Source organism: Marmota marmota, unplaced genomic scaffold (assembly GCF_001458135.2).
Source record: "Marmota marmota marmota unplaced genomic scaffold, marMar, whole genome shotgun sequence".
Classification (NCBI taxonomy): domain Eukaryota; kingdom Metazoa; phylum Chordata; class Mammalia; order Rodentia; family Sciuridae; genus Marmota; species Marmota marmota.
Genome location: NW_025999942.1, coordinates 9,854,327 through 9,881,635, shown reverse-complemented (window position 1 = coordinate 9,881,635; position 27,309 = coordinate 9,854,327). Strand labels below are relative to the sequence as shown.

Below are 27,309 nucleotides of genomic sequence, written 5' to 3'. Positions count from 1 at the left end.
GAAAAATATAGAGCCTTTGAAACTTGAGGAAATAATTATAACTTGAACAGAACTGCCACTCCTAAGATATGTAGAAAGATTACTAGTATTCACCATGAGGGAGTTTGGTATGTCAAGAAATTGAAGTTAGAAAAATCAATACATGGAATGGTATCAAATTAAAAAGGTTCTTCATAGCAAAGAAAAAAATCAAGAGTGTGAAGAGAGAGTACAAAATGGGAGAAAATCTTTGGCACCTGCATCTCCGATAAGGCCTTAATTTTCAGGACATACAAAGAACTCATAAAGCTTAACTCCAAACACACACAAATAACCCAATCAATAAATAGGCAAAAGAACTAACCAGACACTTCTCAAAAGAAGAAACATGAACAGTCAACAAATATATAAAAAAATGTTCAACATCTCTAGCAATTAGAGAAATGCAAATTAAAATTACAGTGAGTTGTCAACTCACTTCAGTCAGAATGACAATTATCAAGAATACAAGTAACAATAAATGTTGGTGAGGATATGGGAAAAGGGGAACATTTATATTGCTAGTGGGACTGCAAATTGGTGCAACCACTCTGGAAAACAGTATGGAGATTCCTTAAAAAACTAGGAATGGAAACATCATTTGACCCAGTTATACCACTTCACTGTATAAAAAAGGAGTTAAAATCAGCATACTGTAGTGACGTAGTCACATCAATGTTTATAGCAGCTCAATTCACAATAGCTAAACTATGAAACCAACCTTGGTGAGCTTCAACAGATGAATGAATAAAGAAAATGTGTATATACAATGGAATATTACTCAGCCATAAAGAAGAATGACTTTATGACATTTTCTGATAAATGGATGGATCTGGAGACTATCATGCTAAGTGAAATAAGCCAGTCCCCCAAACCCAAAGGTCAAATGTTCTCTCTGACATGGGGATGCTAACACAAAACAAGGTGGGGGAGAAGGAGGAGGAATAGAAATTCAATGGATTAGACAAAGGGTAATGAAGGGAAGGGAGGGAAGATAGGAATAGCAAAGACAGTGAAATGATTTTGACAAAAATTTCCTGTGTATATATAATTATATACCACAGTGAATCTCAACATCATGTATGTCCACAAGATTGGGATCCTAATTAGAATAAGGTATACTCCATGTTTGTAAAAATATGTCAAAATTCACTCTACTCTCGTGTATAACTAAAAAGAACAAATTTTTTAAAAAAGAAATGATTCCTTTCCAAATCCTTTAAAGGTATATACTAATTTTGTTAAACAAACTTATAATCACTCCACTTCCTAGTTGGGATTTGAATTGAAATTATTATAAAGTAAAATTTAATTGATGAATCAAAAAAAAAAGAAATTGAAGTTAGGGAGTCCAAATTATTTAAATGAACAAAAAATGAATTTCAGTTTCAAAATATGTATATCTATATATAATACTTTGAGTGGCAAAATCCTGGAGACTATTTTAATTAATGTGCTTTAATTCAGCTAAGAATGAAGCTAGAACTATTCCTTTGCTTTTCACAGTTGCTGGTTCAAACACAAAAACAAAAACTAGTAAGAATCCAAAAGGGAAGGTATAAAAATAAGACTAGAAGAAAATATTTCCTTTCAAACTCAGCAAACATATTTTTAGCTTGTTTTCTTGCTCCAATTCTTTCACCAATTGAAACTTTCAATCAACACATACCTAAAATACAAGAACAAACAACCCAAAATACCTATAGTTTATTGAAAATAAGTCAAGTTGTTAAAAAAGATCTCCAATTTATGTTACAGACAATAATCATATTACTCAAGATATCACATGCATTTTTACATTGTGGTTGAAGGGTTTGTGTACTGTAATGATGACATGTGTGAAATGAGATACTGGTTGAACACCTGCGAAACCTGGATCACCTTGAAGAATAAGCTGCCTAGCATATAAATATTTGATTTTACATGCTCAGATTAATAAGTGCAAAATTACAAAAATAAGCAGGCACATATAGACACATGCAGCCACAGATATACACTCTATCAGAATTTCTTTTGAATTTTTAAAACTTTTCCACAAACATTTTGAAATATACAAATATAAAAGCTGAGAGGGATAAGAAATACAAAAAATTACTATAAGTACACAAAAAGTACAATCTAGAATGTGTCCCATTTAACAAGAATATTTACTGATTTTTTCCACAAATCAAAGACTAAAGAAAAAAGAAAAAAAATGAATAAATAAACATGCAGAAGTAATTGTTTTAAATTGAATGTGAGTCAGACATATAATAAACTAACATAAGTTGGCTTTAGTTGGATACTAATTCAAATTGACCAAAAACTTACAAGACTGAGACATTTTGGAAATTTTAATATAACACGGGTATTATAATTTAATAAAAAATCATTGAATTATTATTGGTGAGATAATAGCATTGCAGCTATCTTAAATTCAGAGGGGCATTTGTTATACTAACTTCACATGAATAGCTTTTTCTGTGTTCATATTTTAGACTTTATTTAATCATTATTCAACTCCACAGAGTTATATTTTTTTCAAATATTGTCTGCAAATCAGACTTCATCATTTTATCACAGAATAAAAAGAAGTCATGTGGGGAACTGAGAAAATGGCTAACACTGGTGTGTTAAGCAGTCATAAATTTCAAAAGGTTTAGTTCTTCAAGTTAAATGTATACAGTAAACAACTTTGAAACTCTCATATTTGAAGAAGAATTAATAAAATACTAATATGTCCAACATTTAGGGACACATTTAGAAATATTAAATTACATTTATAAATGCAGATCTTTTTTAAGTTTGACATTTCACTTTTCATGTGTGTGTGTGTGTGTGTGTGTGTGTGTACAGGGTATTGAACCTGAGGAGCTTTACCACTAAGCAGTATCTCCAGTTCTTTTTATTTTGAGACAGAGCTCTTGCCAAATGTCTCACTAAATTGCTGAAGCTGGCCTTGAACTTACAACTTCCTGCCTTTGCTTCCCAAGTTACAGATATGTGCCACTGTCCTGGCTACATTTCACACATTTTTTGAATGTGATTTTAAAGTTGTAATGTTTCTAGAATCCACAAATCTTTGAATTAGATGTACCTGTTTTGAAATGTAGATAATATTTCAAATATGTAACAGCAATCTTTTTCATGAATATATGGCAGTGGTGATAATATTTAAATTTATATATACAGTGACATCAAATCAAACCAATCCAAAACCTGAGCCCCCTTTTCCTCCTCCAATACATACTCTATCACAGATATTGAGGAAGTGATCACACAAGTTCAAATTTACCCAGTAGTCATTATCTTTCTCTACACATTAATAATTCTAAGATGATTATTCTGTATTCAGGAACTCTTCAGATTCCCCTCTTAGCCTGGGGATATAACAAAGTTTTCCCCAAAATGAGATTACTATCTGTTTTTAGCTTAAGAAAGGATCTAAAGGTGGATAAACATTTTCCAAACCATTACTGACAATGAATTTTGTACTTTTAATGTCTTGTTTTTGAAAACAATGTAATTTTAGGCATTTTTTTTTGGCCCCTGGTTGCCACTTTATTAAACAAACAAACAAACAAACAAAAGCCCAAACAAACAAACAAACAAACAAACAGCAGTGGCAGGGTCTGATTTTGTATTTACCCTGCCTGCTTTCCTTGCATCTCACATCTTACCTTGGCCTTCCTGGTAGGAGAGTAACCTCTGTATCAGATACTCTATATTAAAGTTTATAGCCCTTAGGCAAGAGATGTACCAGTATAGAGTGGCTAAAATTGGCTATAAAATGAAAACTTGCTAACGGCATATGATAGTCACACACACACATAAAAAGTTAGTTTCTCTTTGAAAATCCCTACTACAGTTCCTAAAGAATTACTAATTTTTTTTTCAAGCTCTATTGTCATTTCCATACTTTAAGGATAAAATTTGGTCTTAAAATATTTAAAGGAGGTTTATTTTTAAACAGAACAGCATTACTTGGGTATCAGAGAGTTGAGAATGCTCATTTTCCCAAATTTTATAGGAAGCATTCAGATAGACGAGAGGCGAAACAATATACAAGTGTTTTATAGCTAGGTATGTTTGTCTGTTTAAAAATAAATAAATAAATAAATATAAGAGCCAAACAAATAAGAGCACAAAGAAACAAGAAAAGACAAAAATGAAGAGCCAATGCTATGAGAATGAATAAACTTCTCTGAAAGAGTAGTTTGTAGATTTCAAGAAAATGGATTACACAAATTACCTCTGAATTAATTTGAATAAATTATTTGTGCCTTGAGTAAGTAAGAGTGATGATAGTGCTCTAGTGCTAGTTAAATATAAATAATTTTATTTTGTCCTATAAAGAAAACAATCTGCTATCAGTTTTCATGAGATTATCAAAATGGAAACACTGACTTTAGAAATATTAGAATATAGGATAGTAATGCAAAATAATTACAATAAAATTATTTGTTAAAAACTTCATTATTACTGCATTAATGTTTCTATAAACATTCTTGTTCAGGTATTTTCATATAAGTGCATTGCTAATGGATATTAAGGAATGAGATGTTTTGGTCAAAAAAACTGAAAGGTGGAAAGTGCTGTCAATTCATTTGACAAAGAAGCTGTGTTGACTTACACTCCCTTCATTAGTGTAATGAGTTTCACTTGCTCTACCTGCTCTAGTATTATAGGCTGTTTTCATTTTAACCTTTCTGGTGGGTAAGTGGTAGAGAGATGTTGGAGTTTTAGTCTGCATTTCCTTTAGGACTAACAACATCAATCATTCTTTGCAATAGTAATTTCCTATTTGGGTGTCATGTTTTGAAGCACTCTTGTTTATGTGTTCTGCCTATTTATTTTTTTTAATGCCTTAATGTTCTTTTAAAAATAGTTTGTATTTTATTTATAGTTTATTTTTATAGTTGAATCAATGCATTTGTTGATTGTATGTATTCCAAATATTTTTCTCATGCTCTGGCTTACTTTTTATCCTCTTAATGGTATTTTTAAAAACATTTCAACAGTAATATCTTTCTTTATTGATAACCCTTTCTAGGTCTATGTTCACAAATATCTCACATTCCAATACTTTTACTATAGTTTTCTTTATTGTATTCTAAATGTTTTATTGCTTTATTTTTCACATTTAAATCTAAAATGCACTCTGAACTAATTTTTGGTGTGTTATGAGATAAGCGCTAAGAATAATATTTTTGTATATTTAATATCCAAATGATCCAGCCCTGTTTGTCATAATAATTGGGTTCTCCTCACTGCTCTTCAGCTTCTCCTTTCCCGTAATCAAGATTTCTGGTTGATTCTGTTTGAGGATACAAATCTGTTTCATTTGTCTATTTGTTTATACTGTGGTGATACCACAATATCTTACTTAAAATAACTTAGTAGTAAGTTTTTATATACAGTTCATGAGATTATCAAAATGGAAACTCTGACTTTAAAAATATTAGAATTTTGGAACTTGGGGTGTGCTTTTGATTTTTATTTAAGTTTTATGATCAGATTTGTGATATGTATGCACCTATGACCACACTATTTCAAATTAATAAAGATTACATTGAAAATATAAATCAATTTAGAGGATAATTTGCATTTTAAAAATATTCAGTCCTCTATTCTATGAACAGAACATTTCCTTCCATTTATGATATTAAAACTTTTCTCACTAATGTTTTATTTTTGTGTTTAGAAAAAAATATATACCTATTGTGAGATTTATTCTTAGGTATTTTAAAAAATATTTTAATGGTAACATTTATACTATAATTTTGTTATGGTTTATTGTTTTCACATAGAAATATAATTAATTTATAAGATAACTGAATATATAATAAATATTATTTGTGAAATCTAACATTTCCAAATTTGAGATTAGATTAGCATTCAGTATCTTTCATGTAATCTTGATTACCAATGTATTTTTATATCTCTGTTCAAATGCTATAGCTATTTTTCCTTTCATATTTGGCTATTTATATACTGGCTTTTATGTATTGGGTATTTATATTTGGCTTTTATATACTGGCTATTTGTTCTACTAAAATGTTGAATACAATTAATATTAGCACTCATTTTTTCTCTTCTAAATGAAAATCCTAAAATCTAAATTCAATACTTGAATATTAATTTTTGTAAATGTTCATTATCAAATTAATACAATTAATTTATTTTATAAGTTTTTTATGAATGGATGCTGACATCATTTTTGTACTTAATCAGATGCTAGCTTGTTTTATTATTATACTGTTTCATTTATTTATATTTCTATTTCTCATATAAAATCAAACTTGTATTTATGAAATAAATTGAAATTGAACTGCTTTATTATTTTATATATGTGTTTGTGTGCTGGAGAGTATGAATTTCTCTTTCTCTGTCTCTCTGTGTCTCTGTCTCTCTCTATATATGTAGATACACACACATTATATAGATGTGTGAATAGATAGATTAGATAGATGGAGATAGGTAAGATTTAGGATTTGGTAGTTCTTTTCAATATTTGCACTTATTTAGAGAGTGACCAACATTTTTTTCTTTCTGTTTTATTTTTCTTGTATAAGGTTTTTTAAGTCATAAAATTCTTCAAATGTATTTCTTTTGCTCATAACTTAATTTGTAAATAATAATGTAAACATATCAAATATTTTATTTTTAGAGTCTGTAAAATACATAGTATTGTTTGTTCATTTTCTCTTGATGTAAGTATTTCTTTCTCTTCTCTCTTTTCTTTATTTCTTGTTATTCTAGAAAGGAGTTTATAAACTGTATTACATATATTTTCTGAAAAGTGAAAGTTTATTTTTAATCCTTTCATATATTTATTTTCTATCTTACTAATAAATTTCTAGTTCTTTTTTCACTTCAATTTTGTTGATTGTTATTTGCTCTAATTTTTATATATTCTTAAGATAAAACATAAAACGTTGCTTTTCAGCATTTGTTATTTGTTAAATGAAGGCACTTAACAAAATGTTCTACTCTAAGTATTTCTTTAGCTACATTCAAAAAAGCTTGATATATCACATTTTTATTATCATTCAGTTCAAATCATTTTCTAATTTTGGCCATGTGGTGTTTTAAATTGAATTCCTAAAATTCAAATGTTTATCATTTTAAAAGTTATCTTTTAGCTATTTATTTCTAATTAAATTTCACATTGGTCAGAGAATACACTCTTTGAAATTTCAAGTTTTGTGATTTTTTAAGGCTTACTTTATGACTCAGAAGTTGGTTCAATTTGATACAAAATTCCATGTATATATAAAAATATTGTTTATAAAGGAAACTATTGCAATACAACAATCTAGATCTCTTTTTAGAAAGTTGTACACAATAAACTAAAATAAGGAGAAAAAAAAGTATCTCCATCCAAAGAAGGGAGGGGGAATAGGAATAGGAAAAACAGTGGAATGATTCTGACATAACTTTCCTGTGTACATACATGAGACACTGCAGTGAATCTCCACATCATGTACAATGACAAGACTGGGATCCTAATTAGAATAAGATGAACTCCATGTTTCTATAAATATGTCAAAATATACTCTACTATCATGTATGACTAAAAAAAACACAGAATTTTTTTTTTTCAAAATCAAGGCAAAATGATATCTGTATATTGGAGTGAAAAGAGGTAAAGAAATATATGTGTACAAGAATATAATTGATGAGAAAGTAAAAATATATTTGGATAAAACAAATCTTGTGTATTAAGATAAAATTTTATACAAATGTGCCAAAGTAAAAGAAGAAAAGGATAAAACAGTGGTGACTTACTTCACCTCAGTGTTGTGGAAGATAAAATATATAAAAGTTTTACGTGTAAGTGCAGTTGGTTGATTATAATTAAAAATATTATTTAAAAAATAATATTAATGTCTACTTAAAAACTGTTTTTACTTCTTTGAACTCTCTTAGGAGAGAGTTGTGTGATAAAACACACCCACATATGCACATGTGCACACACATGCATACACACACATACACACACCCCCACCCCAACACACAGTCAATCATTCTCCTAATAGCTTATTTAATGGAACTGGTCTTTGCACAACCAGAGATCTGCATGCTTGTTTCATTTGTTCTACATTATGATCAGTAAACAGTGGTGGTCTGTGGGTGATTCTGAATGGCAGTGTACTGACAAAGGGAGAGAGGATTGCTCATCAAGCACATGCAAATTGATCTCACAAAAGGCTACTCAAAGTAGTCAGGCTTCACCACTATAGGCACTTTCTCAAGATACATTATCAATCCTACGGGGCTTCTTCAAAGAGAATTTGAATGAATGTGCAACCAGCTCTGGTTTTTGGTGTTAACTCAGTAATGCACCATGTTGTATTTACTTTCCTCTCTTCATTCAAATTTTGTTCCATCCATCTCTTGTTTCCCTGGATCTGTTAACACCTAGTATTAATATGTTAGGTGTTGACTTAAGTTCTACTTAGGGAACACTATCTAAGGGAACTTGAAATAGCAATTTAAATATAATTGTTAAAAATGATTTTAGGAACATTTAAGAACAGAGTATAGCCTATAAAACTTTGATTAGAATATCGGGAGAATTTTACTTAATTTTTAAATGGTCATATTAAAAAATAATATTGTATAGAACAGCCATTTTGAAAGATGAATAATGTAAAGGTGCTTGACTCTTACTAATATTAGTTAAAAATAACAAAAATTGATTAATACCGTATGTATTTTAATTTATTAAATTAAATATTTAATATATGATTTTAGTACAAATATTTATTTCAGTAAAATAAAATTTAACAGTTTGAAAATAAAAGGCTCTATAAACAAATATATAATATATAATATCAAAAGTATATAGATTAGGCACTAGTAATGAGCATATAATAAAAATAGTACAGAAAAAGAGCTTATATTAAATTTATTCTATAATATTGGTTGAAATTAGTACTTTTCAGTTTATAATGATCTAATTAAAAGGAGACTAAAATGGACATGAACATCTTATATCATTTGCCAAGTGGTTTACTAGATAAAGAGTTAACTGAAAACAGCTAAATCTATAAAATAAGGATAAAATATAGATGCATGTATATCTGATATCAGGACAGGTAATTACTTTAAAACATGATGACAATTGGGCAAATCATTACTATACTGACACCTAATGAACTGTGCTTCTTAATGTAATGCCTTTGGGTGGTTTGTGATTCCCACATCACAGTGATTTGAGTCAACTAATGGGACATTAACAAATATATCCTAAAGGCTTAATTAGTCATTGTATAGGATCCACTTAGAAACCTTTCCTGTTGGATCCCCTTGCCTTGGATTCAAGTTACCATACTGGAGAAATTCAAATCACAAGGAGAGTCCAGCAGAGAACCAAAGTTCTCTGGTAGATGGATAAGCAGATCTCTCCAACAATAGCTACCCTTAATTGTTAGTACTGAGAGAGAATTAAATGGAATATTGAGTATTCCATCATTTAATTCCAGATAACTGCAGTGTCAGCCTGATGATGAAATCAATCAACACAGAGAATCATGAAAGATAATAAATTTGATAGATAATAAATAAACCACTAAGATATGGGGATTATTCAGTAGTCAGAGATATATAACCAGAGGAAAGAACTCATACATTTTTCTCTTAAAAAATGTACAACATCTACACTTAAGTAAATAATCTCAGGGAAATACTTGTTAATCTGACAAACAAGTAGTTAATAACATCTTTATCTAAAGTATATTCAAATAAATTTTAAAAATAATAAACCACATCTTATTGGTTCATACCATACTTTAAAATGCCATAAGTTCTGGTGGAATTTAAGATCAGGAGGCCCAACCTATTAGACATTCCATATGCATCAATCCATAGTTTTTTTGGAATTAGGGATTGAACCCAGGGGCACTTAACTAGTGAGCCACATCCCCAGGTCTTTGTTGTATTTTATTTAGAGACAGGGTCTTGCTAAGTTGCTTAGGGCCTCACTAAATTGCAGAGGCTGGCTTTGAACTTTCAATCATCCTGTCTCAGCCTCCCAAGCCACTGGGTTTACAGGTGCATGCCATCATACCCAGCTTCAATACAGTTTTTAGTATTCCATATGTGCTGTGCTACTAATAACAGCCTGAAAGTAAATTAGGAGAAAGAGATAAAGAAACAGAGAGACATTTTTGCAAATGTTAATATTTGCTAGAAAATGTATCTTAAAATACAAAAAGAAGAAAAAAAAAGTAGATACCAGATTACATAAATAAATTTGGGTTTCATAATAACTGATGGAATTGCTTTCTTTAATGGATTTTCCACATCATCTACAACAAATATGCACTATTTATAAGTTAAGAAATTAAAAAGTTAGAAATGTTTTAAATATCAGTTGGAAATGTTTTAAATATTCAAGATTGATTCTTAGTTTCAAATTCAGTCCCAATATATATATTATTCTCTGATCAGAATATATTTCTTAACAGGAATCTCACACAGGGTATTGAGGGCATGTTCTCTGTTTGAATTCAACTACAGAAGTCTGTTAATTAGGGTCACATGAGAGGTGAAATGGTTTTGAATTGACTGTCAACTTCCACTCTATGACAAAGTAGAAAGAGGTTAGCTCATGTTAAAAAAATAATTCTACTCAATATTCATAATGTGTTTCAGACTCTCATGTGGATTGTGTGTTTAATATTTATTTTGAATAAGCATATTTTTATGTTTTTATTAATATTCTCCCAATATTATTTGATACTTCTTTTAAAAATATAAGGGGTACGAACAGACTGAGAAAGGAAGACAAAGAAACTAGGTTTCTACTTCCCTCTCCGTATTCACTGTTTATTTCTATACAAAAAATGTTTTTAAAAGTTAATTTGTTGTCACCTTTTCTAAGAAGATGAATGAAAAATTCTATTTTGACTTATGTCATGTTTTATTACATCTACTTTGCAAGGTTGAGAAGAGAGAAAATGAGTTGTTGACAGAACAGAGAGAAAACAAGGGCAAGCTAAGCAGCTCTTTGAGTCCTTTCATATGCAATTCTGCAGTAGATGATTACAAATTATTTAAATTATTGCCAATCAATAGAAGATGGAGCATACCCAGGAGTTCTGAATACTGGTTAAAGCTCATTTTTTAAAATGAGCATCTCCTCATTCCAAACTAAGAAACAATATATTATTTACATAATTACTTTCTCTATTAATATGACAGAACACCTGTGAATTCTAACTATGCATTTAAAATAACTTCTGCCAAAATAAAAATTAATTTTTCAGTTTGATAACAGGGTTGATATCATCTCAATTCATGAACATCTGCCATTTCACAGGACTGTTCTTCTCCTTCAAATTATACAGATAAAAAAATATAATGCCAGAATTCTGGATAGAGCTTTCCAGCAGGCCATTCTGTCAGTGTCTCCAGCTGACCACTTCAAAAATGTCCCTTGCCTCATAAGTCATTCTGGAAAATATCTAATCACATCTAAATTATTAATAGCTGTGGTATCAGTTAACAATTATTGTATCCACTAATAAAGCTGAGCCCCTCAGTACTTAAATTTTCATAAAATCCCTATCTATTGTAAATACAAAAAAAGAAATTTAGGGATATATATATATATATATATATAACATAAGTAAAAATTTAAATTTAGGGATATATATATATATATATATATATATATATATATATATATATATATATAACATAAGTAAAAATTTAAATTTAGGGATATATATATATATATATGTAAAAATTAATGTGGTTTTTAAAAAAACTAAGAAAAATATCAATAATCTGAGCAAATAGTTTGTCTCTCCTTTTTCACTTCTTCCTGTTCTACAAATGTTACAATTCTTGGACTTTGTGTAAACAAAAAGGATGGAAATGAAGTAGGATGAAAAAAAGAAATGAAAGTATCCAAGATTCCTATTCTTACCTCATATATTAATGTTTATGGTAATTAAAAGTTCAATGTTGTAACAAATTGCATAATGTGTTTATTCCTGCTTGTATGACTGCACATATTGCCTTTACTCATTTCATTTTATCAGAGATTAACAAAATAAAACTATTGAGGTACATTTTTACAGAAATATAATAAGTACTATTGTTTTAGATAAATTTTTCTGACTGGATTAGATTTTGATAGACCTTGAAAATTTTTGTCTATTTATGATAATATATAAAATACTTTTACAATTACTTGTTAACTGTGTTTGATTAATATATAAAGATATTTTGAATTAATATTTGAACCATTGCTTTGTTTTTCAGGCACCATCTACCCTGAAATTTTTTGTCTATTGAATAAATATCTTAAATATATAAGAATTATTGATATTCAGCCAAAGATGATGAAAATAGACATTTACATGAAAATCTGGTAAAAAGAATCAAGTAAGAACCTACTATATATTTGTCCTTCCAAACATCCATTTATCCTTCCATTCTTCCATTCATCCAATGCTCACTCTTATCATATATATTATACAGAGAGAAAGAGAAATATATACCCATCAATCTTATCACTCTATATAACACATACATAGAGAGATGATATATCATGATACATATAACTAGATGATTTAACATTTCTTTCTATATATCATCTTCTAATTCACTTATGTATCAGTATAATGACTTAGTTTCCCTGAAGATATTTTTTCTTGGGGAAAATTTGAGGTCATTTTTCTTACTGTCAGATTCAATAAATCTTGACTGAGTGCCTACTCTACCAGGGATTTTGCCAAAGTGCAGAAATACTTAGGAAAAAATGTAATCATGTCATTCCCAACATATGGAGCAAACTTTAGTGGAAAGACTGATGTAAGCATAATTTTAATTGATATTGATAATTAGCACAAAGCAAAATTATCATTATATTATTTTAGGCCAAATCTGCATTATGAAAATATTCCTCTAGCAACTATGAGAAGAATAAATTGGAAGAAGCAAAAGTGGGTGTTAGAAAGTTTAGGGAGTTCCTATTACTTTTAAACTCTTCTCTTATCATCCTTCATTACTGGGATGCAGATCTGAGGGCAAAGTCGTTTGGATCTACTAATAGCCAAAAGTGGTATTGATGCTTTTGCAGACATTTTCTGATCTATGGCCTGGATTCCAGTTTTGTTTGAAATATTATTAATTGATAGTATTGTTGTATAACATGTTAATATTATTAATTATTAATGATATAATTTGTTATTTAAATATAATAAAATATTTGTTAATATTAAATGTTATACAATATTAAAAATGTTATTAAATATTAAGCTCTGATTATTTGTTTCTTGTCTCTTAAAACACATTGTAAACTCTGTATGGCACATTGCAAAATATATACAATATAATAATTGCTGTCTAAATAAATAGAAGTGTGAAAGTTCTTTGTCTAATGCAGCATATTTTATAGGCTTAAATTCTCCTAGAACTCACTGCGCATTTTGGAAACAAATTTTGTCAGCCAAGATGCTCTCATTAATGTGAGACTCAGTCACAAAATCAAATTTTGTCTGTTCCATATACTATTCTGGACTTCCTGTTCTCACTCAGTCCCTGGTTTCCAACTTGCTCTGATCTGATATTCTTTGTGCTTATGAGAGGTGACTGTAAAAATTTTAAGTATTATATAACTGTGTTTAATACCATTATTATATATTTGCATTTGCATAAGGAATTATGCAAATAGTATATTAAAATTTGGCATATCTATCTTCCTACCAATCAAATATAGCATTGTACACTAGTCATTATTTCCAGTATTCTGTTTTGCCTATGATTATAGTAAAATATTTTTCACATTATATGTGCAAAATAGTTCTACAGAAATACCATTATGTACTTTTTTATTGATGATTTACATGTGAAATCATCAATAAAAAAACAGTTTACAAAACATGCAAGGATGCTATTACTTTGACAGGTAGTATGAATTAGGACAGAATCATGAGAACACTATGTGCTTCTGCATTACTTAAGCTGTGTGTACTCACTACACTCCTATAACTTAAAATAGCTATGCTTATTTAAATCTAATTTTGCATCATAAATGTATTCCTAGACTGAATTATTTATGCCTCTGTTCACAAACAACATTTCAATACATCATACAGTAAAGTTAGAGGGAATATTTGGATGAAATATCATTTCATTAGCAGCATTTTTATATGATATTCAAGGTAAAAGTAGAACCCTGTTCATATTCAGCTTCTCCTTCATTTTCTCAGGAATTCAGCAGAGAAAAATGTGAAGGACCTCTCAATTTACTTAGATTTATTAAAAAATGATTGCATTTTTATGTGTATAAAAATATAAATCTATTTATTTAGACCCTCACCATCATCCTTACTATAACACCTATAGTTTCTAATTTCAGTAGATTAGAGAATATTTAAAGGAAACATGGTAAGCCTAATGCCCTTGTCTATGTATATGTAACCATAAAAATGAAGTCCATTTCACAGAGCAGCAATACTGTTTAACATTATTTATGGATATCTATAGAGGAAACAGCATATATTTGAGTTGATACTGCTTAACAAAAGCTATCTCTTGCTAATGGACTGAACCTCAGTAGAATAATGATATTATTTCTAGCAAAAAAGTTATTGCATCTTTCTCCAAGTAACTATACCACTTATAAGCATGAGTATAAATGATGTAGCTTCTTAATATCAAAAGAAAAGTTTCCCTGTGTTCAGTGAGAAACACATCTTGCTTTTCTCCCAGGGGGAAGTTATGATACTGTCTTCCCACCCTCATGAAGTTGTCTGTGGCCATATGCTGGTTTGTCACTAAAGTAGGAAGAAAGAGAATTGTATTACTTGCAAATAGTATCTTTAAGAACCAGTGAACAGTTTCATAGTATCAGGTTTTTTTTTTTTTTCCTCTCAGTGTAGGGACTGCTGTGCAAGTGCACTCTCCCTCTCTCTTTCTCTCTCTATGTGTGTGTATACACACACTTCATGAGGGTGGGAAGACAGTATCACAGCAGTCCCTACACAGTCAGACAAGTAGACATCATGCTGTTACACCATTGAGAGGTTTGAAGGTACAACAGGTTTATTTATTCCAGCTGATAACACCAGTATTCTATATTTTAATTTCCCTATAGATCAGCATGCATCTTTCAATAACAGGAGACATCACCATGAGTCTTACTAAAAGATGTTAAAACCTTTACTGCATAAAGTATAACAATTCTAAACAAGGCACAGCCCTGAAAGGGAACACTAAGCCTGAAGTTAAGGTACCTTCTCATTCTGGTCTATGTGTACCTGATCTTTTTTAGGAAGAGTTAAAAGAAGCTGGGCACAGTGGTACACACCTGTAATCCCAGGGACTCAAAGTCCTGAGGCAGGAGGATCTCAAGTTTGAGGTTTTATTAAAAATAAAAATAGTTCTAGTAACTCTTACATTTAAAAGGGTGTGTCTTAAAACAAAGAAATTCATAATAGGTCTTTGAGAGTCTGAAGAGGTAGGTAGAACAAACAAGACTGGATGAATAAAACAAACAAAAATATCTAATATTAAAATATCTAATATTTTAAAAATGTAGAGTATAGTGGCGCATGCTTGCAATCCCAGAGGCTCTGGAGGCTAAGGCAGGAGGATTTCAAATTCAAAGCCAGTGAGACCCTGTCTGTAAATAAAATACAAAATAGGACTGGGGATGTGGTTCAATCCCCAATATCCCCTCTTCCCCCAAAAAAAGGATGAACGAATATTCATGTCTGGTAAACAATACTGTTTCAGCCAACCTTTTAAAAACTCATCAAGGAGAAATTTTAAGATTATTTAAGCATCATGAGAAGAAAAATTCAGGGATTTAAGAAAAAAGGAAGAAAGAAAAAAAAGAAAACATGAAAATGAGAAAATGAAAGAATGTGCGTGTGTCTGTGTGTGTGTGTGAAAGGGGGTGGGGAGGAATTTAAGTTGTTTTTCCTAAAGTACAGTTTTCACAATCACTAGAATTAGCCGCCATCAGTGTCATTAGCACTGTCACTTACACTTTAGCAATGCCCAAGGGGTCTTACCTTTCTACATAATCTAGGAGCCGGGAACAGTGGTTTGAAGCAGGAGCATCATGACCACCTACTGCATAAAGAAAACCGTCACATGTGGCCACTCCAACACCCCCTCTCCTCTTACACATCGGAGCACACATGTTCCACTTATTTGTATGAGGATCATAGTATTCCATTGAACTCAAACAGGAACTGCCATCACGACCCCCAACTGAATACAACCTAAAAACACAATTGGAAAAACATGATTTAATATCACAGTCTGGGTGACAAATTCAGAAAAGAGAAATTTCTCTAAAAAACAAATTTCTTCAAACGTGAGCTTCAAGTATGTTAAAAGTACATTATTTCACATGGAGATTTTGTTAAAGACTCTACAAATGAGTACATCTATCCTCAGTACCTACTATACTAATATGCTGTGTACTAGTTGAAATAAAAATAAATATAATATTTTAATCTCTATGTTTTCTAGAATCTTAGAATGACTTAAATCATTTATGGCTGAGGTAATTAGTATTACTATATTAAACTTAATAAACACTGAGGACTAATTATTAAAATATAGAATAAGATATAAGAAAGTACCCTAATCAGAATTGATTTGGAAGTGTATAAATCATGCCTGATCCTTGTGTTCCATCCCCCAAATTTAAGAAACTAAATAAAAAGAATAATCCTAACAAATATTGTCATAACAAACTTTCTTAGCTAAACACAAGATTTCCAGGGGAAAAATGTATACAATGATGTTAGCCTGATTCAATATTACTGAAACTTAATACATTCATTTTGTTATGTTTATTTAAATAATGAGAAGTATGTCAGGAACCCAGGAAAATAAGCTGTACATCATAACTGGCACTTATACCTTTAAAAATACTAATTTGGGTGAAAACAGTCATGAAGTTTCCATCCTGTGATGGAAGTTGGTATGGTGTTGCAGTTATGTACCCATTTCTTCCCTACATGGAAGCCACATACCATGCAAAGTTCTGTGAACATAACTATAAGTAAAACAAGAGAAAAATCCCTGCTTTCAATGCTACTGATGTATTGGGGTGGGAGAAGTAGACATATAAAATAAACATTTATGACATATAAAATAAACATTTATATACTACTGTGGAGGGGAGCTGAGTGATATAGGCCTGAGAAGCAGAGTCGGGAATGCAATAGATGGGAGGAGGCATTGTTGTTGGAATGTAAAATAATCAAGGAAGATCTCACTTTCAAGGTGACATTTACAAGAAAATAAAATAAGTGATTGGAGATGAATGCAAGAATATCTGGGGGGCAAAAGACCACAGGCTAACTAAACAATTAGTGCCAAGTTTCAGAAACAGAATAAAGGCAGTGGGGCTAGAGGAAAGAATGAGGCTGGAGTGGCATTTGGGGTGAGAAGTGGTAGTTTAGGGTGAATGGCAGCTTACACAGGCACAAGTAGATATTTCCCCTCAGTGAAATGGGAAGCCACAGAGTAAAGGAAATGATATGATTGCTTATGTTTTGATGAAGCGGTATGTTGTAGAATTTTTCCTTTTCTATCAGTATTTTGCCTAATTTGTAGTCTTTTTTTTTTTTTCCTGTACCAGGGATTGAATCCAAGGGCACTAATCATTGAGAAACACGCCCAGTCCATTTTATTATTTTATTTGGAGACAGAGTCTTCCAGAGTTGCTTAGGGCCTCTCTAAGTTGCTGAGGTTGACTTTGAACTCAAGATTCTCCTGCCTCAGCCTCCTGAGCCACTGGGATTATAGGTCTGTGCCACCATGCCAGCCAGGCATGTAGTCTTAATTCTACATTTTTCAGTTTCAAAATAAATGCATTTGAAGAAAGTATTATTTAGTGTATAAAATCATTCAGATTATAGATTTATAAATTCATGCTCTGATATTACTTAATAATTTTAGGATATTATGTTTAAACTGATTTCAAATCCTGGAAACATTTTTTTAAAGCTGTTTATATTTCTCATATATATATATGCCTGCCATGATAAAATGTTTCTGATTTTCCAAGTGTTTCTTTTCTGAATGTAATACCTCTTTGCTTGATTACTCACAAGTTGTCTACTGGCTCTCAATCTTGCATTATGTTGAAATTAACCAATAAGAGCATTTTAAAAGACAAGTATTGGACAATTTAGCTTGCAAAATCACCCAGAAGCAAACTAATTATTCACTCAGAAGTTGTTATCATCCTAAACATTTCATAAAATCTGGACCTCATTTATTTGTTTCATTTAAGATCTAAAGAAAGTATACTGATCTTGAGATATTTCTTAAGAGTAACTAAGTTTATTTTGCATGAACTTAATTATTATGTGATTGTCTTTCTGTAAGACTTCTGGAACAGTCTATGGTAAATATTTTAGATATAAAAAAGGTATCAATCAATTTTTGATACTGTTTTAAAGAAAAGGTTCACTTCAATCTGCTCTATTTATTAACATATATTACATTAATTAATTATACTCTTTAGTTATCTGAACCTAGCATTGCTGACAGATGATAATAAAATAACTCCATGTTATAATATATCATAATATATCATACTTATTTTTATTCTCTGGAATTATCTTAAAATGGTAAATTACATTAACAAATATGTAACAAAATATGTATAAAAAATGATACCATATGACCCACTGAGACTAAATCATGAAGAAATATAAAGTCCGAACAGACCTATATATAAACTAGTATCAGTAAGATATATGTCCATTCAGATTTTGGAGATTGAAACAGTAATAAAAACCTTCCAACAAAGAAATATACAGGACTAGAGATGGTTTCACTGGTAAAACTCTCACACACTGGTAAAATCTCACACACTGTAAGAGTTAATGCCAATTATGCCAAGACCTTCCAAAAACAAGGAGGGAACACTCCTAAATATTTTATGAGGCCAGAATTACCCCAGTATCAAAGCCAGGAAAGACAAGAAAGCTAGAGACCAATATTCTTGATGAACATAGGTTAAAAAATCCTCAACATAGTATCAGCAAACTAAATTCTACAGCACAGTAAAAGGCTTATATACCATGATCAAGTGGGATTTACTCCTGGGACTCAAAAGATGTTTCAATACATAAAAGTTAGTTAAAGTGACCCATACACCATATTAACAGTAAGTCTAAAAGTCACATAATTGTCTCAAAACCAAAAAGAAAGTATTCTACAAAATTCAGCACATTTCACAATAAAAAAAACTCTCAATAAACTAGGAATAGAAATAAACCACTTAATAAAAATTAGGATATTATGCATTAAACCAAATTTATCCAATGAAAAATCTACTTATTATGCAGGTGAAATCAGTGAGTTAATAAACATCTCACATTCTTTTCTCCAAGAATATAAGAATTACAAGATGATTAATTAAACATACTGCTTACCTTATAGAAATATTATAGCATATTTTTAGCTATAACATATGTATTAGCATATGTTTTATATGTAAACAAAATATTTCTGCAAAGTTCACAGGTTATCTTATCATTGACTTATTTGGTTTAATTACACATATTATGAATCCTCCCTAATAATATCCATTAATACAGGGTTTACACACTTAAGAAATTCATGTGATGCCTCAATAAAAATGAAATGATATTTGACAGTTCTTTTCATAAACTAATACTGATATAGACTAGCTATTATGTTGCAAATTACTTAATAAAGCCTAAACTACATTATTGATGTTTGTTTTCATTTGATATATAAGGTATCCTTTTCATGTTATTCATAGTATGATATGTCATACATATAAAAAAGCAATTATCATAATTTCAATAACATAAAATATCAAACCTAAGGACATTTAATTAACAGTAGAAAATGCATTGGAATTTTCTGCACAAAAGTACTTGAAAAGGAAATTAGAAATTGCAATGCATATAAAACAATAACAATGTCCTTAATGATGGCTGTTTCCCAAGTCATCATTAAAACCATGAGATGTATTCCCACATTTGAAAAAAAATGTATCGCGTACTTTATGAATATATGGAATCAATTGACCTCATCTACTTTCCACTTCTTGTAATCCAAACTAAGAATAAATGACTAACAACTAGAATGTAGCCTGGTATAGTGGCACATGCCTATAATCCTGTCAACTCAGTAGGCTGAGACAGGAGGGTCCCAAGTTTGAGACCAGCCTCAGCAATTTAGTGAGATTCTGTCTCAAAATATGAATAAAACTTTAAATTTAAATTTAAATAATGGCCTGGATATTTGACTCAGTGGTAGTGCACTCTGAGTTCAATCCCTAGTACAAACAAACAAATAAAATTGTTTAGTTTTACATTATAGTTCTCGAGAACTATAATGTAAAACTAAACAATATTATTCTAATTAACTCTTAACATTTTAAAAACAACCATAGCATAGAAATAATATACTCTTAGCAGTTAGGATGAATGCTCCAATATGCACACTGACTGTCATAAAAAATGATCTAAGGTTATCATCCCTCACTCACTATGTATTCCCTCATAGACTGATTCCCTGCTTTCTTTCACTAAGACAACAAATTAGATGTTGAGAGTCTGAAGAGCCAAGAAGAGTCTAGTGCTGCAAGTAAATACTCTGACAACATAGGAAGTGGCATCTGACAGTTTCATAGCAAGAGAGGAAAGGTGACATTTCAAGTTAGAGTTGAAAGATGAGTAACAATTTGTAACATAAAGAAAAAAGGAGGAAGCATTACGTACAGGGAAAGCTTATGTGTAAAGACAAGGGTCATGAAAGGTCATAGCCGGTGATATATAAAGATTGGCAGATATATCATTCTTATGGAAGTGGTGATAGTGAAGGACAGGAAGAGATGCAGCTGGTAGGATGAAAAGATTAGACTGAGAATAAAAGGAGTTTTATGTTAAGCTATGGAGTTGTGATTTCATTCTTAGGCAACGAGAAAAGGACAGAAATACAACATTTTTAGGGGTCATTAGTTTCCTAGTTCAGCTTGTTACAAATATTGACCAGCATATACTTTGAATGCTAGGAACTGGCAGGAGATTCAAAAATATCCTTAAGTAAACTTTTTTAGAAGTCTCCTGAAAATAGAAAAGAGTTGAGTTTTCCCTACTATTTTTCATAACTGTTTGGTCAGCACCTATAAGTTATGTTTTACAGTTTTAATCAGTTTTACACAGTGTTTAGACACCAAGTTTCAGTGCCTTGATACCTACTTATCCAAGATAATACTACTCTGGTATATATAATACTATTCTAGTATGAACTATACAGCAGTTCTAGGAAATACATCTTATATTCAGTAAGCTGTGTCCAAATCTGTATTAAAGTGGCTTTGTGCTGGGGAATGGTGGTACTTATCTGTAATCCCAGTGACTTAGAGGCTAAATAGGAGGATCACAAGTTCAAGGCCAGCCTCAGTAACTTATAGAAACCCTAAGCAACGTAATGAATCCCTGTCTCAACATAAATAAATAAATTAACAAATAAATAAATAAAAAAAGAAAGAAGAAAAAGTGCTGAGCTATAGTTCAGAAGTAAATTATCCCTAGGGTAAATCCCCAGTACTCTCCCCCCAAACAACAACAACAATAATAAAAACACCAACAACAACGGAATATGATTTTGCAGATGTTAAGGCCCAGGATACTTTTCACTTTTTCTTTTTTTTGGGTACCAGGGATTGAACTCAGGGCACTCAACCACTGAGCCAATCCTATTTTGTATTTTATTTGATGACAGGGTCTCACTGAGGTGCTTAGCATCTCGCTTTCAAAGCCGGCTAAGGCTGGCTTTGAACTTGAGATCCTCCTGCCTCAGCCTACCAAGCTGCTGGGATTACAGGCATAGGCCATTGCACCCAGCTTCACTTTAAATTACATAATCTCTAGAGTATGACTCTATCAATAATGTGATGATTCTGAGATTTTAACCCCACAAGTTATACAAGCTAGGAAGTTATAGTTTCAGATGCTGGAAGAAGGCATAGTCTCCTGGTCCCAGAGAAATGCCTTCATCACTTACAGTACAATAGGCAACATGAGTTTCATGTTCATGTTGCTTTCCCTTGACCCCAAAGGCCCTCCAGGGTGATTCACAGAGATTGAGGCAAACACTGCACATATAATGAGTCTATTTCACTTTTGAGAAATCTCAAATTTAGGAAGGGCTATTTTTTAAAGAGAGTTGCCAGCAAATCTACTTGAACTTTGTCCTGAAGGGAGATATTATTATTATTCAAGGAACAAAGCTGCTCTCAGCTGTAAAGGAAGACATTATTTCCCCATCTTTTATTGATGTTAGACATACAAATATCCTTGGAAATATGGTGTAAATAAAAATTGTCAAAATTTCTTGCTTGGAAAATATGCAGAAATGTTAAAACTCCATGGAGATTTGTCCATTAACCCTCTTGTCCTGAGCCATCATAGTCTCAGTTCAAACAGCTGGAGGAAGATGAGATGGAAGAAGAAGCACAATATTTCCTTTAAAAGTCTTTTATGGTGCACAACTTACTTCTCACATAATTTTTTCAGAGCTTAGATATATGATAATTCCTAACTGGTAAAATGTTGGAAAATATTCTTTTTATTGTAGGTGCCCTTATCCTTCAGAAGTAATTGGTGTTTATAATATCATATAAAAAGGAGTAAATGAGAATTGGAAGACAATTAGAAGTTTCTACCAGAAAACTTTCCAGCCCTATGTGCCATTTTGAAATTGTATTTACTGTATCCTAGGTAACTTTTTACTAAATGTGTAGGGTTATTTGTACTCATCTCTCATTAATAAATGCAAGTATATCTCATTTGAAAGTATTCACTGATCTCACATTGTCTCGTTCCCTGAAATTTATAACTGTACTCTGGGTTAAATTATTTATTATTTTGCATATTTTGCCAATCATACATACTTAAAGGGTGGGTATAGAAAAATTTTCCAAACCCTTTTCTAAATATTCAGAGATTTTGTTAATTAGCTTGTGGATTAAATACAATTTTTTACCCACTGTATTTCATTACTCAGAACAAAAGCTACCAGAATCTCACAATCCTGGTTGTGCAACACCTCTGAAACAACTCTCTAGATCCAGAATTCTGGTTCCTTTGTTTCCTAATCAATGGAAAATTCTTTAATCTAATCCCATGAGGAAGCTTTTAGAACCTGATGTTAGAGTACTTCTGCATTGCCTTTGTTATAGTTAAAGCTTTGTCCCAGGGTTTCATAAACTGACTTCCAGACCACTCACATATAATCGAATCAAGCCTTTATTGAAGCACACTGGTGGCAGCTGACCAGAACATAAAGCTGTTCCCCTGATCAGCCCCGAACAATTGCAAGGGCACTCCTTATAAGCCTGAAAACCGCAAAAGGGATGTTCGGGGGGTCTAGCCAATGCAAGCAAGCCAGGTTACAGAAGCGGGACGACAGTGCAGTCAAGCAGAGGGAAGCCTAACCAATCACAGTTAGCCCAGTCACCCCAGTTATAGAAACAGAGCCCCGTTACCCTAGTTACAGAAACAATACCTCATTAGGTAGTTCCATGTTCCTAAAGGTTTTTATAGCAAAAGGAAAAGAACATCTTGCTCCAGTCATGACTCTTCTACTTGGCATGGTTGTTTTACAGGATGAAGTCATAAAACAAAATGGAGTCACATTTGCTCCTACTGTCATACCTTTCAGTAAACTTTTTCATGCAAGGTACTTGTTAGAGCCCCTGACAGGGCAGTGAGCAGGATTTCATGAAGTTTGCAACAGGTTATATGATGGCTTTTGTTCCTGCTTACCAAGAAATGTTGGTACATGTTGTAAACTCAGCCTGAAACTTGCTGCCATTATAACATACAGGTTAATAAACAAAGTTATGGGTTGAAGCCTAATACAGAACATCAAAATTTAATTATTACCCCTTATTTACTAACATAATTTGACAATTATAGATATGCAAATTAATACAAGTAAATTCACCATATCCCCAAACTTAGTAAAATTCACCAACCTAAAACCTGGTAGATGGACACATCATTCTTCTTTCACGGTCCTTGTCAACTCCCTCTCTCCACCTATTAGAATCCTGCAGCTTCCCTTTTCTTTTGTGGCTATTCCCTGTTTCCTCTAATATGATGTTAGCTCCTTGAGGGCAGACTTGAGTTATTTTCTTTGGTATATTGCCATAAGCTGTACCTGTTTGTGCAATTTGAATAAATAAATAACATCATGGTTTCCCATTTTAGAAAAATGAAGATTCATCTATAAAAACTACTTGATGAAAAAAAGCTCCTCTTTAGGTTCTACTGAAATAAGATTTTGACATATGGCAGTGAAAAGTATTAACCATGTCTCTTGTGAACACAAAAGAAAGATAAATTTAAATTATGTGAATTAGAAAGGGGTTCATGGAAAAATCAAAGCCTAAACTAGGCTTTAGATGGTCAAAAATACTGTAAGTATTTCCATTTAGGATTTAGGCAGAATAAATCTTAACATATATATTTAATATTTCTTGACACGATGTTCTCAAGTGCAATAAAATGAGTCTTATTAGTATTGATCTTACCACAGGGAATTTAATGCACTTGAGGGACTAGAGATATATTAGGTTATTGGCCTAGAGAGTTTTCAGATGTAAGCAACTTATATTTGAAGCAAACATTTGATCAGGTGAACATCTGAAGAAAGGAACTAAGTTGTTTTAGTCAGATTTTTCACTGCTGTGACTAAAGGATCTGACCAGAACAACTATAGAGGAGGAAAGTCTCTTTGAGGGCTAAAAGTTTCAGAGGTCTTAGTCCATAGAAGACTGGGTCCATTTCTTGGGGCTCAAGGCGAGGCTAAACATCATGGTGGGAGAGTGTGGTGGAGGGAATCAGCTCACACTGTGATCAGGAAGCAGAGAGTCCACTTGCCAGATACAAATATATACCCAAAACCATGCCCCAATTTCCATCTCTTCCAGCCACACCCTACTACTTCAGTTACCACTCAGTTAATCCCTATCAGGGGATTAAATCACTGTTTGGGTTAAGACTCTTACAACCCAATCATTTCTCCTCTGAACCTTCTTGCACTGTGTCACATGTGAGTTTTGGGGGTATATCTGACATCCAAACCATAACATAAGTGGATGGTGGGAAGAGGTCAGTGCAGTTACTGCTGTTAAAAGAAAAGTGGGGTCAGAATCCAGGCAGAAAGATGAGTATATGAAAAGGCAAACATGTGTGTGAGCAAAGTGTGTTCAGGGAATCTGAACAATTCAAGTAGAGCTGGGATAGCAGGTGTTTGTAAGGCAGATAATGAGAATGACAACTGGATAAGAAAAGAGTGGTCTGTATCTAAGGCATCACATTTCAGACTGAGAAGTCTGAAAGCAACTATGCTAAGTGTGAGAAGTAGAATGAATTGTTTGCTGTTACTATACTCTGTAGTTCTAAAGCATGATTTATCAAGAAATATTGTAATATATCTTAGCCAGTCTACTATTGTAGTGGGAGTCTAATAATTTTATAGTATCTTTAGCAATTATAAATTATTTTTTAACTACAGCAAATAGTTACAAAATTAAAATGGAGCCATGTCACTCCCCTTTTAACATTTCACAACATCTTTACCTTGGCCTGTGGCTGCTATATGACCTGGAGCATGCCTTTCAGTCCAATTGTTTCTGTCCACTCTCTCGCATCATGTCCCAGGAAAGATTTTCTAACTTTTGTTTGCATTTCATACTCAGAAACATGACACAAATTATTTTTCCTCGTTGGAATGTTTCCTTGTTGGAAATCTGATATCCATAAAACCCTGGCTGAAAAACCATTTCTTCTAGTAGAGAAATCATAAATTTCCTGAGTTCATTAGTAGCCAGAAGTGATTCAGTAAATGAACACACTAATTTTTTTCTTTCTCTTCTTTTATAGATGTGTGAGACTAAGAGTAAATATCATACAATTTGGGGTTTCAGACTTAAGAAAAAAGAATACCAAAACTTGAATATAAAAATAGAAATAGAAGGGCTGGGGTTATGGCTCAGCGGTAGAGCACTCGCCTAGCACCTGTGAGGCCCTGGGTTCCATTCTCAGCACCACATAAAAACAAATAAAATAAAGGTTTGTGTGAAACTACAACTAAAAAATAAATATTTTTTTAAAAAAGAAATAGAGTATTTAAGGCATCATACAAGTGCCTGTCCATATGGCTTTAGGCATCATGCTTGATATTGGAACATTATTAAAAAAAATACACATCGATTCCTACAGAACATAAATGGCATAGCTCCATTATTAACATGAGAGTCTGAGTGAATGAATGAGTTGGTTTTGGGATAGTGAATCATGAAATGGTTGTGTTGTTTTTATACTTTCCAAATGTGTCAAATCATTATTAAAATTCAGGCCTACTTGTGGGTATCTTCAGATAATATATCAGTATCTGTGTATGAGCTAACTTAAGGGGAAAAAACTAAAAAAACAAAACAAAACAAAAAAAACAAAAAACCCACCCCCCCAAAAGAAAAGAAAAGAAAAGAAAAAACCCAGAAAGATCTTCTAGCTTCAATGTAAAATTTGAAAAAAGCATGCCAAGGCAGGAATCAAAAAAGAAACTAAAAAGAATCCCTAATGCATACATTGTCTGGTGAGTCTGAAATTATAACCAATCACCATAACACATTGTCTATTCACTGGTTTGCTATATTTTCCTTATTCACCAAATAAGTTTTCAGCTGTGCTGGCCTAAGAAGATATATCTACTCCTTAGCTTACTCCATCTTATTGGGATACTGACCAAAAAGTTTCATGAAATCAATCTAATTTTGCTTTTGAATCCATCAGAACACATTTATCAATTTTAAGCCCTAAGCCAATTTCATAGTTTTCCACAACAAATGGTATCAAAATAACCTCAACTTAGGAGGACTGTGCATTGTTTTTATTAATCTTAATTGGAAAAATTTGTTTTAAAAATATTTAGAAAAACATCAGCAAGGTTAGAATGACACATTAGTGATATGATATATGAAAAAAAAAAAAAGAAGAAAAATTCCCGTCAGCAGAATCAAGGCGGGGGGGGGGGGGGGGAAGAAAAAGTCAGAAGGTGATATGGTGATGTGAAACAATTTTCTGCTCTGGGTCTGAAGTGAAAAAGGTCACCCTCTCATGATTATGCTTCTGTGTGAATAACACAGGAAAAGCACACAGGCGTTAAGAGACACTCATCAAACCATAGAATGTTGAGGCTATTAAATCACACTTCAGAGATGGGAATAGATGCCCAAATTAGAACCATGCTATTTTGATTTAAAGT

The 27,309-nt window shown here is 31.8% G+C and overlaps 1 protein-coding gene across 1 annotated transcript in view; it reads right to left on the bottom strand.

The window, feature by feature from the left end:
* The window catches only part of Klhl1 (kelch like family member 1), a 370,801-nt gene that overhangs the window by 6,000 nt on the left and 337,492 nt on the right, over positions 1-27,309 (bottom strand). The window contains exon 9 of the mRNA XM_015498739.1: positions 16,038-16,250. Coding sequence (XP_015354225.1) covers positions 16,038-16,250 — 213 coding nt within the window. The remainder of the gene's footprint in view (positions 1-16,037; positions 16,251-27,309) is intronic.